Below are 16935 nucleotides of genomic sequence, written 5' to 3' on the forward strand. Positions count from 1 at the left end.
TCCAAAGATTTTAGTGACCTGTGCATCTGATCTAAAGGTTTATTCTATTTGAAAGACTGGGAACATAAAAAGTATTCTTAGCTCTTAAGCCATACAGAAACAGGTAGACAGGATTTGACCTGTGGACAGTGGGTTGCTTAACCCTTATTTACTTACTTTCTAATTTTGGGAGAGATTCTACACTTATGCATACTTTTTTTCCCCCTATTTTCATATATTTCCTCTCTTTTGGCTAATGAAGTTGGGATAAAATTTAGTATTTTGTTGTGCTTATTTTTTGGTTTGCCTTCAGACCTGTTATTTCTTTTTCAGATCATACATTACTATTTTAACGCTTCAGGTTAAAAGTTTAACTTAGTTGTGCTGCCTTTTTATATAGTTTACTAACTGTGCTTTTAAAGATGACTATAGTTATGATGATAAATTTGGAGAAATACTGACTTTTCAAACTATACCTGTTATTTCTAATCCTAATCAGCAGATTCTACTTATTGTGGATTACTTTTCAACACCTGAATGTGACTTAGAACTTGGTTGCAATATTTTAGGATTTAGAAGGGAGAAGGTAGTAGCTGTGAGATATATTGGCGAATAGGGACTGTTTTCCCTCTTTCTTAGTCCCTTTGATAGAGTATTCATCATGGGAACATGTTGTGAAATACGTGCAGAGACTACTGACATTCCACATGGTATACTTTGAAATACAGTGTTTGAAAATTGTGTAAGTGGGACTTCACTGAGGTACCTCTTGGAGGCATTCCATATGGGCAGATGGTGAGTAATCCCCCAGCCAGGCTGTAGGCACAGACTTGAGTGACTCTAGCAACTGTAGTCTTTAATTTTATTGTTGTGAGAAGACTAAGGAAACAACCAACTCTAAGATTGTTAGTGTTGGTAAGTAAAGCATATGAGGTGCCCGCGATAAGTAAGGAGAGATCTTAGGTCTGTCTTACGTGCACTCTAAGAAGCTCTCCGTGGCCCTCAATTCCTGCTCTTCCACAATATTTAAGTAACCCTGGAATTAGTTCATTATGGAGTTTTTTCAAGTACTTAATTTAAGAACTGGGATAAAATAATAAAATTTAAAAATTTTCCCATCTTTGGTCAGGAGCTTCTTATTGAGAAAATACATATTCATTCTTTTTTCTTAATGGTGAGATAAATAACTTGGAAAATACAGTTTACTTTAAAATACCAGTACAACATCATTGTCTAAATGGTTGTTTTTCACACTTTCTGAAATGTGTTTAACATGACATCTCATACCAAAAAAAGGTAAATTTATTTCTTAAACTTGTTCTCTCTATTGAAGATACAGCCTTTGTTAATATTTTGATGTATATATCACCAGTTTTAAAAATTTTGTACAGAAACCTTTATATATATAGGTACATATATCTAATTTGGGTCATGCTTCAAATATAATTTTTGTATTTTCCTTAATACTGTAAACATTTTTCAAACATTTTACCAAAAATGTGATTTTATCACCATTCTCATTTTTATCACCATCCTCTTTTTTGATGATAGAATGTTCTGTAAGGTATTTCATGAGCTGAAGGCATGCTAGTACTACAATCATGTGTGGGACGATAAAAAAGTGTCCTAAGTTTTATCCTTTACCTATTATCTACCCTGACTCTTATTCTATGACTTCACATTATACCCCCCTTCCTCATTTTCTGAGGCTATTTGGCAAAGAATGTGTAAAATTTTTTATGCATATGTGTTATTCCAAAGGCAGAGGGAAATTGTCTCTTTAAGATACTGTTAGTACTGTCCACCCTCTTTCCTTCTCAGTTGAACTGCATAGTCCCTTTATATCCATCTTTTTCCCTGTCTTCCACATCTCTCTTTTTTAATACAGACTCCACAGATTTTGTGGATAAGAGGAGTACATAACTATGCTGTTTAGAATTAATACAATATCCAACTGTTAGATATTGTTATCAAGGACTTCAGAAATGGATAAGGACATTATAATCCTCCATACTGACCAAATGTTTATGTATTCCCTTGGCTGTAAGTAAAATAAGTACTTGATGGTATTTGTAAGTTAGTTGGTTTTTCTTGCCACCTAAATCATCCTAAATAATAGATTTGGTAGAGTTATCCCATTTTTGTAATACTTTCTTTTATGGATTATTTGGGTCTCTTGTTACTACTATGTACATGTCCATTGTACTCTGTAAAACACCTTTTTATTGTAAAATATACATAACAAATTCATATGTATTATTATAATAAATATATATTGTATCACACAACAGCCATTTAAGTGTACAATTCAGATGCATTAAGTAAATTTGCAGTAGTCTGCAACTGTTAGTTTTATCCACTTCCAGAACATTTTTATCATCTTAAACTGGAACTGTTCCCATTACACAATAATTCTAATCCCTCTTCTTGCAGCCCTAGGATCTCTCTACTACTTTTTGTCTTTGACTTTACCTTTTCAAGATATTTCATCTAAGTGAAAGCATAGAAAATTTGTTTTGTTGTGTCTGGCTTATTTGACTTAGCATAATGTTTTTAAAGTTATCCATGTTGTAGCATATATCCAAATTTCATTCCTTTTTATGGCCAATAGTCCACTGTATGTATATATCATGTTTTGTGTACCTGTTCACCTGTTAAGAAATACTTGGGTTGTTTCTGCTTTTTGGTTATTGCAAATAACACAGTTATGTACATTGGCTTTATGTATATTAGAATCCCTGCATTTAGTTCATTTGGTTGCATACCTGGGAATGTAATTGCTGGATCCCATGATAAATTTTTGTGCACCTTTTTGAGGAACTGTGAAAATTTTCCTACAGTGGTGGTGCCACTTTACATTCGCATCAGCAATATACAGAGGTTCTAGTGTCTCCCCCACATCCTCCCTAGCACTTATTTTCCCCTTTCCCCCCCTTTTTTTTAAATAATAGGCATCCTAATGGGTGTGAGGTGGACGCTCACTTTGGTTTTGATTTACATTTTCCTAATGATGTTGAGCAACTTTTCATGTTTTTATAGGTCATTTTATATCTTCTTTGGAGAAATGCCTTTTCAAGTCCTTTTTCCCAGCTGGATTGGGTTTGTCTTCTTGTTGTTTAGTTGTGTCTGACACCTTTTTAAAAGTAAAACGTACAGTATAATAATCTAGACTGTGTTTCTCCCTTCTCAGGATTCCTACAGGAAACAAGTAGTAATTGATGGAGAAACCTGTCTCTTGGATATTCTCGACACAGCAGGTCAAGAGGAGTACAGTGCAATGAGGGACCAGTACATGAGGACGGGGGAGGGCTTTCTTTGTGTATTTGCCATAAATAATACTAAGTCATTTGAAGATATTCACCATTATAGGTGGGTTTAAATTGAATATAATAAATTGACATTGAGGAGTAATTATATCTTCCTTTATTTGAGTCTTTGTTAATTCCCATGCATAAATTATCTACTTTAATTTTTTTAATAATTTTTGGGAAATGGTAATATCCCTGTTTACAAATGGTGCTCTTGAGGAAAAAAGTAGTAGAGTAACTTGTTCCATATTGAGTAGATAGTAGCAGTGTTGGGATTGAAACCTATGCCTGTTTTGAATCAAAACTTGCTCTTTTAACCCACTCTATGCTAGAGAAACAGGCTTTAAGCTAGAGCGACCATAAAAATGGAAACCACAACAAATATGAAAAGTTAATCAAAAATGATGCTAGTTGAATAGTTTAAAAATAAACTAAAAATAGTTTTAAACTAAACTATCTAATTTCTTAAAAGTAGATAAACATTGGCCTTAGATATTTAGGGTAAAACCACAACTATAAAAGTTTGAATTATTGCAACAATTTTTCAAGAATCCCACAATCTTAAAATCATTGTTGTATCGAGTATCATTTATAATCTATTTCTTTGAGGGCTTACAGTTTAAATAAAACTCATGTTGAGCAAATACCACATTCATTGGCTGTGTTGTATAACAGTAAAGTAGCCCAATTGAGGGTTCTAATGATTTACTTACATCATATTTCTTCCAGCCTGTTTTCTCTGAAGTCTAGTAAGAGAGGGGAAAAAAATCTGGGTTGGTGATAATATTTTTGTAGAATAGTAAGTAGATACAAATATGTCAGCTAATAAGGAGCGAAAATGGGAATTTGAGCCAGTCCTGACTCTGTTGTCTGCTTATTCCTAGTACTGTACACTGCCTCTTTGAGAGTCATCTAAATTTCCAAGGAATATAATTTTATCCCAAATTTAAACTTTGTACACATTTTATATTGAAAAGTATCAACATGTCGTAGCCCTTTACAGAATACACAGCACAGACAGTGACATCAGTGTTTTCCTTGTAGAAATCTAGCTTGGTATTCTTTTTTGAGAAAGAAATATGGAAAATTTGTTAATGTTATAATTCATGGTTTTGTAACCATATTTGAATTCCATACATAGACATCTAACAACACACATAGTGCATGTCTCTAAGACTATAGTTTTAAAAATTAGGCACAGCACTTCTGGCTAATTATTTACTATTTTGTTTGATCTTTATGACCTACTTGCATATGAATCTAATGGACTGTATTTTATATTATGTTTCTAGGTGTTCCTTTTTAAAAAATTTTTTTTGAGGTCACATTGGCTTACAACACTATGATTCAGAGGTGTAGGTTTGTTCGTACCTCTACAGACAGGTTATTTGGTCTTTTAAGAGACAGGGAAGTTCCCTGTTTAAAGATGGAGAAAAAAAGATACCTGGAAAGAGTAACAAGGAAAATGTGGTGTGATGGCAACTTGGAATTATATGACCTTCATATTTTATAAGATAGAGTTGTCAACAATTTTTGAAAGATTTTTCTGTTACTAATCTCCCCCCCACTCTCTTTTTTTTCTTCCCCAGAGAACAAATAAAAAGAGTTAAAGACTCTGAAGATGTACCTATGGTTCTAGTAGGAAATAAATGTGATTTGCCATCTCGAACAGTAGATACAAAACAGGCTCAGGACTTAGCAAGAAGTTATGGAATTCCTTTCATTGAAACATCAGCAAAGACAAGACAGGTAAGTAAGACTTTATAAATCTCTTCTCTGCCAACTTTATCAAGTGATTTTAATCAATAATCATAATCTACTAATAAGTTTTCTAATATCATTTGGGGGGCAGGGACATTAATAAATGTACATACCTGATAACATAATTATTACAACATTTAATGCAACTTAAATCAATTTTTCTTTCCATTATACTAAAATAGGTAATAAAAGAATGTGTGTTTGGTAGATGTTCTCAAGGATGTGAGAGGGCAGTACTTCTGAATTCCCTGTCTCTGCTGTCGCTTTTGGCTTTGCTTTCTTTCCACGTTGAACATCTCTCTTCATCTCAGCACAACCTACATTCAGGATTCAAGAAAAGTGGGAGTTTTGTTGTTTTTTTTTTCACTCATTTTATTTATGAACTAAAAGAACAGAGGAACAAAGTTTGAGTTTCCTGTTTTAGAAGTGTTTTTAAGAGTGTTATGTCTTGGTTTTAGATTGTTGTATTTGAAGAGTTTTACTTTGGTAGAATTTTTAAGGATGTATTTATTTTTGAAGAAAGTGTTCAATAGAGGAGGAAAATATTCAAAGTAGATAGAAATTCTGTTGTTCATTGACGCTGTTATTTTGACAAAAATTAAAGCCAGATATCCTTGAATTTTATGTTAAAAATCAGCTTCATTTTAAGAGCGACTTTTTCTCTAGGTGAAATAAAGCAATTGTATGAAAAAAGAATTTTACATAAAGAGTAAAGTGCTGGAAAGGAATGCTTTAAGGGTGTGATGGAATACAGTTTTCATGCAGTAAGAAATTGGTCAGTTTATGTTCTATACCAGCTGGACTTTCGTTTAGGCCTTTGTTTGGATACATGTACCTGTCTTTGGATACAGGAAACCAATTTTGCGAAACTAAAACTTCAGCATTGCTAGGAGGTAGGAAAATTGATGGACAATTCACTACATGATGGAACTTGCAAAACAGGCATTCTAGAATATTCATTAAGTTTTTTAACGGAGTAAAGTTTTAAAAGTGAACTGCCATTCACATATATGCCCATGGGCTAGTTCTATTCCCATTTCCCTAGTGGGGGATCATTTGTGCCACTTCCTAATATTTATAAATTTGGTACACAGTGAAAACAAACTGAATTCTTTTTCAAGTCTTTATTTTGAGATACAAGCTGAATTTCATTATTTCGTAGTACAAGTATGTCATTCGAAACCATGATTATGTAGTGAAAGAAAGACTTGGCGTCACTTGAGATTTCATTTAAATCCATGCCCAGGTCCCAGAGGCTGGGAAGAAGTTTGGTTTTTGTCTTTCTGGTCTTCTCTAATCAGGTGCCTTGATTTCCCTCACAGAGGAGGTAGTCAGAAAACGTGACTCTATTTGCATATGATTATTGTTTTTTTGTTTTTTTAAAGATTTATTTATTTATTTATACAAGCACTGGGTACAGTTAGAGGCACCGGGGGTGAGAGAATTCACCAGAGCCAGAGCGGGGAACAGAACAGGCAGACTGACGAAGTACACTGCTGAGGGGAGCAGCGGGCATGGCAGGAAAGGTCTGCTCTCCATGTGGGACTTGAACTGGTGCTGCAGAGGCTGCAGGCAGCCTTACAGCCCAGCGCTCAACCGCTGCGCTACCGGGGAGGCCCTCTATTTGCACATGATTATTGTATGATTATATCCCAACAGTTTCTTATGAAAAAACTTCAAATATGAACTCACTGAAAACATTTGTGGACCTAGTACTTAGATTATTTTTTAAAAGGTACTTTCTAGGGCCTCCCCTGGTGGCACAGTGGTTGAGCGCTGGGCTTCGAAGCTGCCCGCAGCCTCTGCAGCACCGGTTCGATCCCCAGCCGCTGGCGAGGGTCCCCCATGATGCAACAGACCTCTCCTGCCGCACCTACTGCTCCCCTCAGCAGTGTATTTCGTCAGTCTGCCTGTTCTGTTCCCCACTCTGGCTCTGGTGAATTCTCTCACCGTCCTGCGCTTCTGACTGTACCCAGTGCTTATAAATAAATAAATAAATCTTTAAAAGGTACTTTCTAGAGTAGTGAGCATTGTAGTTTACATTTTACAAAGAAAAGAAAAAAACATGCGAGTCTGCCACTGTTGTCAAGGTTGCAGACAGAGCAGTGTGAATAGCCTGGGCTGCTGCTTCAAGTCCAGATTCTGACTTAGTGTCTAGGCTGCACCTGTGATTCTGCATTTCTCACACTCAGGCAATGCTGATTTTGCTGCAGGGACCGCACTTCGAGTAGTAAGGCCAGAGAAGACACTGGAAGGGAGTGGGTTATTCCTAGCATGTTGCTTCTCACTTCTCCTCTGAGATAGAGCCTCAATAGCTGTGTCTTCTTTCCTTGTGTAGTTACTACCTCAGGAGTACCAACTGATTTTGTGATATTTCCTATACCACCATATTAGTAATCATAAAACTACCTGATTTCCTTTTAAAATAGGTTTTTAGGGTTCGGGTGGGGGGAGGAAGTGAGGAAGATATGTGTGTATGATGGAAGCTGATTAACTTAAATTTTTCTGTGGCTATTTCCATAGATCATCTAATTAAGTGATGATAAATACTTGTGATTTGGTTTTTATCCTTCTATTGTTGAGCTTTTCTTACCCAGTTTTATTGATATCTTTATGTCATTTATGTTGCTAAATAACAACTCAGATGTCAGTTTCTGATCTTTGGTTTATTTTTCACTACATGGACTTGCTGACTTGCCTTTCAAAAGTTTACTCATCTTCCTCTTGAAATTAATTTGATATTGGACTGCTTCTGGAACACTTTAAAGGGCTTTTTCACCTAACTGTGGAGATCATTGAAATATGTATATTTTAATAAATTTTATAACCCCAGCTTTTCTGAAATTTGAAACCCTTTTCTGCAGAGTTTTTGTTGTTTGTCTACTGTTACTTATTTGTTATTTGAACAAAGTAAACATGCTTATCTTTGTATTTTCTCAGCAGCTATTTGTACTATGCCTTAAGTTTTGTTCGTGGAAATGCACCTAAAACAGACACGAAAAAAATTTCCATTCAATTTGTTAGGAAGGGACATTCATTTAGAACTTCTTACTGATGCAAGTCAGGGGCTGGCAAACTTAAGTGACGGGCCAGATAATAAATATTTTATACTTTGTGGACCACAAGTGGTATCTATTACTTTTTTTTTCTTATAAGTCTTTAAAAATGCAAAACCACTCTTCGCTTGTGGTCAAGACAAAAGTAGGCTGTGGCTGCCTCTGGCCTGCGGGCTGCTGTGTGCTGACCTCTGAGTCTCTGGGGACCTGTCCCACTGGGTTGGACGCTGGAAGTTAGAGCAAACTTTACACTTACATTACATTTTTTTTTTTTAAATATCAGTCATTTTAAAATAGAACTTATGTATTCGTGAAAGGGAAGTAGTTTTACTCTACTACTTTTTTTGGATAAGGATTGCAGAATATATTATTTTACTAACATTACTTTGTAATTTTAAAGGATGCATTCTTTGACTTGCATATAATGAATTGTGTTTTTTTGCACTCATTATAGTCCATATCTATAGTCCATATCAAAGTCTGTCTTGTTTTCTTCTTTATTGCTAGTGTGTTTAAAAACTGCTGCTGAGTTCATGTTATCTGGGCAATTCTGATGGACAGGATTTCTTGACCTTTTTGGGCAGTTGCCGGCATTGTTGGCAAAGGCTGTTGAGACCAAAACACTGACACCATGGTAATCAACTGTGTTTTCCAGTTTGCTAAAATCAGAGGTGGGGAGGGTTCCGTAAAGTGGATGACAGAGCAGAATTCTCAGAGTATCTGCTACTCCTGATTCAGCTGTCTTGCTTTCTGAAGGCTTTGATTTAAGTACAATATGAAAATTAATTTTTCAAACTTAAAAATGTTGAGTGATTAATTTCCTGGTTTTTGCTATTAATTTTTAATAAAATTAGTGGCAAGAGGACCTCCATGAAGGAAAGCTTTTGATCAAAATGTTTTTCAAACTAAACCAAATAAAAGCCTCCTTATGTGCCTTGTTTCTCTGATTAATATAGATGAGAGCAGTTTTGAACTTCAGCTTTTTATGAATTAAAAAATAAGAAACAGTTACTGTGTATCTGCAGTGTACCATGCACAGGGAAGGGATTCAGAACAGGTCTCCTAAGATGTGTCCAGTTGGGCATGTGGATTATTTTGAGTAAAGGTGATCAAAATCCTGCAGGCTCAAGAGGAATTTCTGCCTCTCTCTTAATTACTTAGAGGAATTTAGATTAGGGGGTAGAGGAGGGGGGGATTTGATCATAAAGTATTGCCAGAAATAACTTTCTATGACCCATCTGAATGGAAGGGAAAATATCTAATTATCAAACCACTATTCTCCTTCTGAGAGTCTGTGCATCATTCACTCTTCTCCCTTTACAACTCCAGACTCCTGTCCCATTCCTTAGCTCGGGATAAGTACCTCAGTTTACCTTTCTGGCTTTGGAGCTCTGTGTCTGTGTGGGCTTCCCATACATATGCAACTAAATTGTTCTTTTTTGTTAGTCTGCTTTATGTTTATTAATTATAGACCAAATGGAAGAATGTTAAAGGATAGAGGAAAATCTTTCCGTACCTGCAGTAGCCTCTCAAGTACTGGTATCACTGCATCTCGGTAGTGCCTGAGATGCGCTCTTGTTTATAGCAAAGTCACTTGAGAAACGCAGTGGTGCTAAGTCATTTTTAGAGTACTTCTTGTTTCTCTCTCTCCAGAAAGCTGGTACTCTTGCATCTGTTGCTGGTTAGGGTATTTGAAGTGTTATTTCCTTGAAAGAGTTGGCAGGAACTTTTGCAGATAAGCTGTTCAGCAGGAACAAATACTTGTTTAGACTCAGATCTCCTAGCAAAGGCTTTCTAGGTAGGAATAGAGGGAGATGCTGTCCTTCCTTCAGCATGGAGGGCTCTGTGTCTGTGGGCCTGCAAGTCGCTTTCCAGATAGTGACTGAGCTGAAAATATTGTCAAATCTCTTGGTGTAAATTTTTTTTTTACCTAGGTGTAGATTTGTGTACTTTTGTTCCTACGAAGTATTTTCAGTTCTTAATATTTAATAAGGGAAATATTATATAAGGGAAATATGAAATGAATATATGTATGAACAAGGCTTTTGAGTGTCAGTTAAGAGTTTAGTGACCAGCCATAGTGGGTATTAAACATCAGTTTGGTCACACACACTTTTTCTTTAGAAATTACCTACACATTTTACCATAGAGAGCTGGTACTCGGTGCCAGGGCACACATAGCATCATGTTCTCTCTTCTTCAGGATACTTTAAAGCATATTGCCAAGAAGTAAGTAACTTTAGTTGAAAAAATAATGGTAAATAACTGACTCTTTGAGCTCTGATTTAAATTTTCTGTTAGTAAAAATAAGAAATGAAAAAGTCACTGTGAAAAAATGGTTTCTCAGTGTTGTGCATTATCTTAGCCACTGAGGGCCTAATACTGAATTCTTGGTGGTGGGTAGTAATCTCTCTTCTTTAATTATTGGCTTCCAATTCTCTCTGCATTGCTGAAAACAGAAATCATACATTCTGGTATTGGTGATGGGGATGCACACACTTAAAAAGTAGAGACTTTCAAACTGATTTTTGAAATAAGTTGCGATCAAAATTTGCTTCTGCTATATCAGTAGAGAACAAAAACCCTCTATCCTCCTCACACAGTGGCATGTTCTAGTACTTCTACATGACTTTGTAACTTTTTTAAAACAGAAGTAAAAGTTTACATTCTTGAAAAATATGAGTTTTTACCTGGTTTGTTTTATTTACATGTATTTTCAATTCATTGATTTTCATATTGGGAGAGAATCATTTGTGAAAATACTTAAATACTAGATCAGGGTTTATATTTTACATGCTTTACTAAAGTCATTTTAATGCTTTAAAATCGTTTATCTTAATAATGGCATTTTTTAATACAAAATTTTTGTCAAGGACTTTGAGTAAAAATAAGCCCTTTTGAGAATTAATGACATATAAAATGCTAAAAATTTTTCATGTAGGTACAGTGACCCTCTTTAAATTACTTTTATATAGAATGATTTGAGAAAATGGTCGGACAATTTTATTTTATAGCTGATTTAAATAGCTACCAGTAGTGAAACCTGTTTTCCATTAAGAATAAGAATCAAATTTTGTTGGGCCATAATGATTTTTGTATTAGATAGTTGATGGAAATACACTGTTGGGTGGTATAAGTAACTTCAGATGTAAATATTATATAGTCAATATAGTATTTCAATGTCTATCTTTTAACTGAAACTTAATTTTATGAATTTTAAATGAAAATTTACCTTGCAGGTAAATTACTAAGATCTGCTGAAGCAGCTCATAATATATTCTTGAGATTCATAAAAAGTAATGCAAACTCAAGAATTGAGGTGCATTTTTTATTGACCTTTATAGTCGTGCAGGTGTGATGTCTTCTGCCTGTAAAAATCAAACCTTGGGTGTTAGCTTTCTTCAGTTAATCCTTCAATGGCTGATTTTCTGTGCCTGATTGAATTTAAAACTACAAATCATATTTTAGATGCATACAAACTTTTCTGGGTCCATTTGGTTCATAGGAAGACTGATGTTACCAGTCAGTCCTCATAATGAGTGATTCATTCTTAAAAGAACAGATTAAATTTTAAATTAAATGTGTAATAAAGCGCAGCAGCTTTTCTAAACTCATTTTTCCTTTAGCAGAATGTACACGATATTTCATCTTTTAATATATACTACATGTACATTAATATTTGTGAGCATTTCTCTTTTAGATGTAAGTCTCTACTTTGGTGGTATGTTTTTCTGTACAAATTAGCACTGTAGTTAACTAAATGCTGCATGCCCTTTGGCTACTGCCTAATTTCCTGGACTGGAAATGACATTAAAATGTTTGGCAACCTCATTATGGCCATATATGATTACTTTTCCTGCCCTAGCTTTCTTACTTTGACCTTAAGCAAAAGTCCATTTAGAGTGTTTAAATACACTAGAAAGTGTGAAGCTAGTGATTGGATACGGATTGAAAAATTATTTTAAGATTTGTAATAAGGACACAATGCACTACTGCTGTTTTGTATGTGTATTTTAAGCAATTCATGATGTTTTCATGTCATAGTAAATATCCCTAAAGTGCTATTTTTATTTACATAATCTAGTTTTCCATCCACGAAAGTCCCATTTCAGCTCCCCTTATAGAACCTGGAAATTGACTGGACAGTGTTAGAATTAAAGATGGAACTTTAGATTCCAGTCTCTTGATCCAACTTAATTTTGAGGGGCTTTCTTTCTTTTTTTAAACAAAGGTTGAACATACCTTTTGTACCATATTTCTCCTCATACTCCACACAGGGTGATGATGGGAGGTAGGGGAGAGAGGTAAGGAATCAGTAGAACATAAATGATTTATTTTTCCTAAGTCAAAGAAATAATTTAAACTTCAGTTTAGGCTTTCATTAATCCCATAACTAGCAAACTAAAATGATTGCATTACATGATACTAACACATATACTTAGGTTTTTCATAATCTACCCTAAATCCTAATTTAAATTTAAAAAAATTCTAATTTCATTGCAAAAGAAATTCGACTTTAAAGAACAAACCAGGATTGAGCTCATATTTCAAAACTGCATCCCTAGATTTATTTGATCAATCTGATTATCTTTTTAAAAAAAGATCTCAAGTGTAAAGTTCATAATTTTAAACTTCTTGCACATGGCTCTCCCAATAAATTATCATTACCACTGAAACAAACTTTAAAGAAGTTGTGTTTTACAATGCAGAGAGTGGAGGATGCTTTTTATACATTGGTGAGAGAGATCCGACAATACAGATTGAAAAAAATCAGCAAAGAAGAAAAGACTCCTGGCTGTGTGAAAATTAAAAAATGCATTTTAATGTAACATGGTAAGTTCAGCATATTCATCTTGGCAGAAAGCAAATTATCTTTCCAAGGTAACAAAGCAGCACCCATTTTAGAAATACATAGGTTTGGTATTCTGATGGGAAGTGTGAAGAGATAAGAAACTTGTAGTTGTTTCCATAATTTGCACATTATTTATTTACCCAAATGAGAAAATTGGGGGCCTTGGGATGATTCCTCCATCCCTCTTTTTCACCCCATTTTGGATGGCTCACAGATCCTTAGGACATGACATTTTAACTCTTATTGCATCAGTACAGGAGCTGTCATTCTTGCTGGGAATTCTTCTCAAGAAGTAAGTAATTTTGGTTGAAAAAATAATGGTAAATAACTGACTCTTTGAGCTCTGATTTAAATTTTCTGTTAGTAAAAATAAGAAATGAAAAAGTTACTGTGAAAATTCACCCCATTTGGATGAATGAGAGAGCAAGTATTTGCTTCTGGAATGGCCAAAAGTTAAAAAAAAAGGGGGGGGGGCGCGTTTCTTACCTTCTGGAACCTTAGTTTCACTATTCTATATAGGGTTGATGTCTACAGTCATCAAAACTGCCTCAGTTATAAATGATTACTCATTAGATTAAAAGTAAATGTGCAAATTTGGATGGCTCACAGATCCTTAGGACATGACATTCTAACTCTTATTGTATCAGTACAGGAGCTGTCATTTCTTGCTGGGAATTCTTCTCACATGGTTTACCTGTTGTTGCCCTCATTCACAGTGCAGCTAGAGAAATATAATTAAAAGAAATGTCATCCTCTTACTTTTAAATCCAGTCACTAATTTTGTTACTTATGGAGGAAAATCTCAAATTTCATAGCATATTATAATGTGGCTTTTAACACCTTCCTACCCTTCCAGCCATGGCCTTATCTCACAAACTCCTTGAGTGAATTTCTTTTGTTATATAAATAAGCAGCATGTTACAGCTTACCTCTCCCTGAGTCTTGGATATTGCTCTTGCTAGAAAGCCAGTATATTTATTTCTTACTTTTATTAATTAGGTAACACCTTTACCTGACTCTCCTATCTCATCTTTTCTAGGATCTTTTTTTTAAGCCCAGAGTCTGGGCATATGCCCTTCCTGTATATTCCCAGGGTGCTGTTCTTCACTTTTGGATGCTTATCCAGTTATAGTAACATAACCTCCTTCATTTTTGATTCCTATATTAGACAGTAGGATCTTGGAGAGCTAGAGCATGTATTTTTAATCTGCATGGCCATTGCTTAATGAAGGTTCCTGGCACATAGTAGTGACCTGGTTGGATTTATTGAGTTGAATTTCTCAATTTCCTTTCTAAATCAATCCATGTTAGATTTGGTCTTGCTCAGGCAGTATTTCATTCAGTAGATGCCATAAAATTGATGCCAAAACTTAAGATTTAGATGTATATTGTTTATGATCTATCATGTTCTCTGAGAACATGAAATAAAATTGTAAGATACCATTTCTTATGTTTATTAAACTCTAAGGGTTGGTACTCTTTATTATATGAATTTAAGGTCCGAAATACGTATTTTCAAAAGTATAAAATGTACATCTGAATTGTAGGATCAGTCATAGTAGCTATACGATCAGATTTAGGTTATGGTTTTAATTTTTTCCTCCTTTTATCCCATGATTAGATGGGATAAAAGATGAGTCATATGTAGAGCTATTGAGTATAAAATGTTTTATTCTTTAATTCTCATTTAAAATGAAGTTGGAAGCATATACTAAAATTTCTGGTTTGTGCAAATATTTTTAGTGCCTGTGTAATGTGAATTTCAAATAATTAGTGGGATACTACTTTTGTGTTGTGTGTGTGTGTGTGTGTAACAACTAGTTCATATATGAAGAAAATAATTCATTGCCCTGTTTTAACTTATTGTAACATTTCCCTAATCATGGAAATAATTTAAATAAGATTATATAGTATATATGGAAATGAGTCAGTGCAATATGAACGGCAATTATGTCAGAATCTTAGAAGAATGTAATACTATAAAATTCTGTTATTGTCGCCTAAATCTTGTGTATTGTTTTACCTTAGAATGTGTTTTCTCTGTGTCTAGCCCATGGTTTTGCATTTTAGTTTCATTGCCCTTTTTTGTTTCATTATAAAATACAGTTGAAATTGAGTAGATTGCTTTAGGATTATGGGTAGGGAGTTTGATTAGATCCTCTTTTAATATTCCAACACATTCTAAGGATTTATGATTAAAAATTAGTCAAGGGTTGGTGAGTATAGAATTTTCTTAATTACGTCAGCGGACAATTTTAACTCTATGTGCTAAAAAGATTAGCGTGAAAGTTTATGTATATTAAGCCTTGCTTATGTGATTGTGAACTGTCTTACCAGATTTTGCTCTCCTTTGGGTGAAATGAAAGCATGCATTTATATTCTATCAGTAATGACATCAGAAAGCAATGTTTACTTTTTTATGTTAAAAATTGTATTGTTTGGGGGGCCTCTACTAAGGATTTTATTCACTAGTGTTCACATCATTGATGCTGATTTCTATCTTACTTTTTGTTTTAATGTGAGCAAGTTTTTCATTCCTACTGTTTACTTTTTTTAAAAATTAGTGAAAAATTAGTTTTAAGTGTAACATGAATAAAAATGCGCTGAATTGTGTTACTGTTTCGAAATATTAATTGTAAAAGATCTTGTTGCAGTAAAGAGAAATCATACCATTGTTAAATTCCTAACTTATTTTCAAGATAATATAATTTAATGAAGGTGTTTATGTGAATTCAACAGAGGTGGTTATCACTTAAAACCAATGTTAATTGCTCTTGAAGTGATATGATTTAAGTTTTATTTGTGGGTGCCTGTTGCTAAGACTCCTAGTGTTTAAGTTTGAAAGCATCACTAGGTTAATAGACAATGTATTTACTATGCATTTGAACAGTTTTAAAAATACAGAGAGGATCATATTTTTTTCTTTAATTTTTTATTTTGCCTTTATATTTCATTTGCTTAACGGGGATCTAAGAATTGATTTATGTTTGCATCTTGTATAATTTAGGTGTTGCAGAGTTAAAAATTTACTGTCCCACCATTTCCAGAGTGCCATTTATCACATTAAGAATTGTTGCTGTTGTTGCTTGAAAATTACCTTGACCTGAAATTCACTCTTGCAGCCATAACTGATTTAGATACCTTGCTTTGTAGATATGACTAGATGGAAATATCTTTGAACGTACTAAAGCATTTGGCTTTATATGGCAAGCTTTTGATTACTTGAAACACTAAAAAGAAACTAAGACAATAGGGAGTCTTCTCCAAATTACTACATCACCATTTAAGTGATATATCTCATTTTCAACAAGTCATATATATTTTCAAATTACTGTGTTTTGTGTTGCAGTTATTTTAAATTTCTTTTTTTATTTTTATTTATTTATTTATTTTAAAGTGGTCCAGATTCAGTTTCTCTTGTATTTTTTTTTTAAATTTTATTTATACAAGCACTGGGTACAGTCAGAAGCGCGGGAGGGTGAGAGAATTCACCAGAGCCAGAGCAGGGAGCAGAACAGGCAGAAAGACCGAAGCACATTGCTGAGGGGACCAGTGGGCGGCAGGAGAGGTCTGCGTGCCATGTGGGACCCTCGCCTGGCGGCCGGGATCCAACCGGCGCTGCAGAGGCTGCAGGCAGCTTCGCAACCCAGCGCTCAACCACTGCGCCACTGGGGAGGCCCTAAATTTCTTTTTTATATGATAAGTACATAAATTGAAACTTATGCTTGCTTAACATATTATTTGAAAACAGTGTATATTTGAATACTGTTTACTTTTTGGTCATTAAATGAATTTAATGGATTTAAAGTAGTATTGAACCAGATTCCAAATATTGTTTATTGAGAATTTACGAAAATAATATGTCTTTGCGTAGCTTATAGCTAAAGTCTGGAGACTCAGGGATATTTACGTGTAAATAACATATTCAGCAGATTAACACACAAATCCATTTGGATGTTGGTGACTGAGTTGTCCCAAT

At 34.4% G+C, this 16935-nt stretch overlaps 1 protein-coding gene across 3 annotated transcripts in view; it reads left to right on the plus strand.

Moving 5' to 3' along the window:
* Positions 1-16935, plus strand: part of KRAS (KRAS proto-oncogene, GTPase) — a 34170-nt gene that overhangs the window by 16225 nt on the left and 1010 nt on the right. For 2 of the 3 annotated variants that reach the window (XM_054696360.1, XM_037514207.2), the window contains exons 3-4: positions 3170-3348; positions 4877-5036. In XM_054696360.1, coding sequence (XP_054552335.1) covers positions 3170-3348; positions 4877-5036 — 339 coding nt within the window. Of the gene's footprint in view, positions 1-3169; positions 3349-4876; positions 5037-12813; positions 13301-16935 lie in introns of those variants that run through there. The other variant, XM_054696361.1, reaches the window with a different exon arrangement.

Source organism: Talpa occidentalis, unplaced genomic scaffold (assembly GCF_014898055.3).
Source record: "Talpa occidentalis isolate TD23 unplaced genomic scaffold, MPIMG_talOcc4v2.1 talOcc4.16, whole genome shotgun sequence".
Lineage (NCBI taxonomy): Eukaryota > Metazoa > Chordata > Mammalia > Eulipotyphla > Talpidae > Talpa > Talpa occidentalis.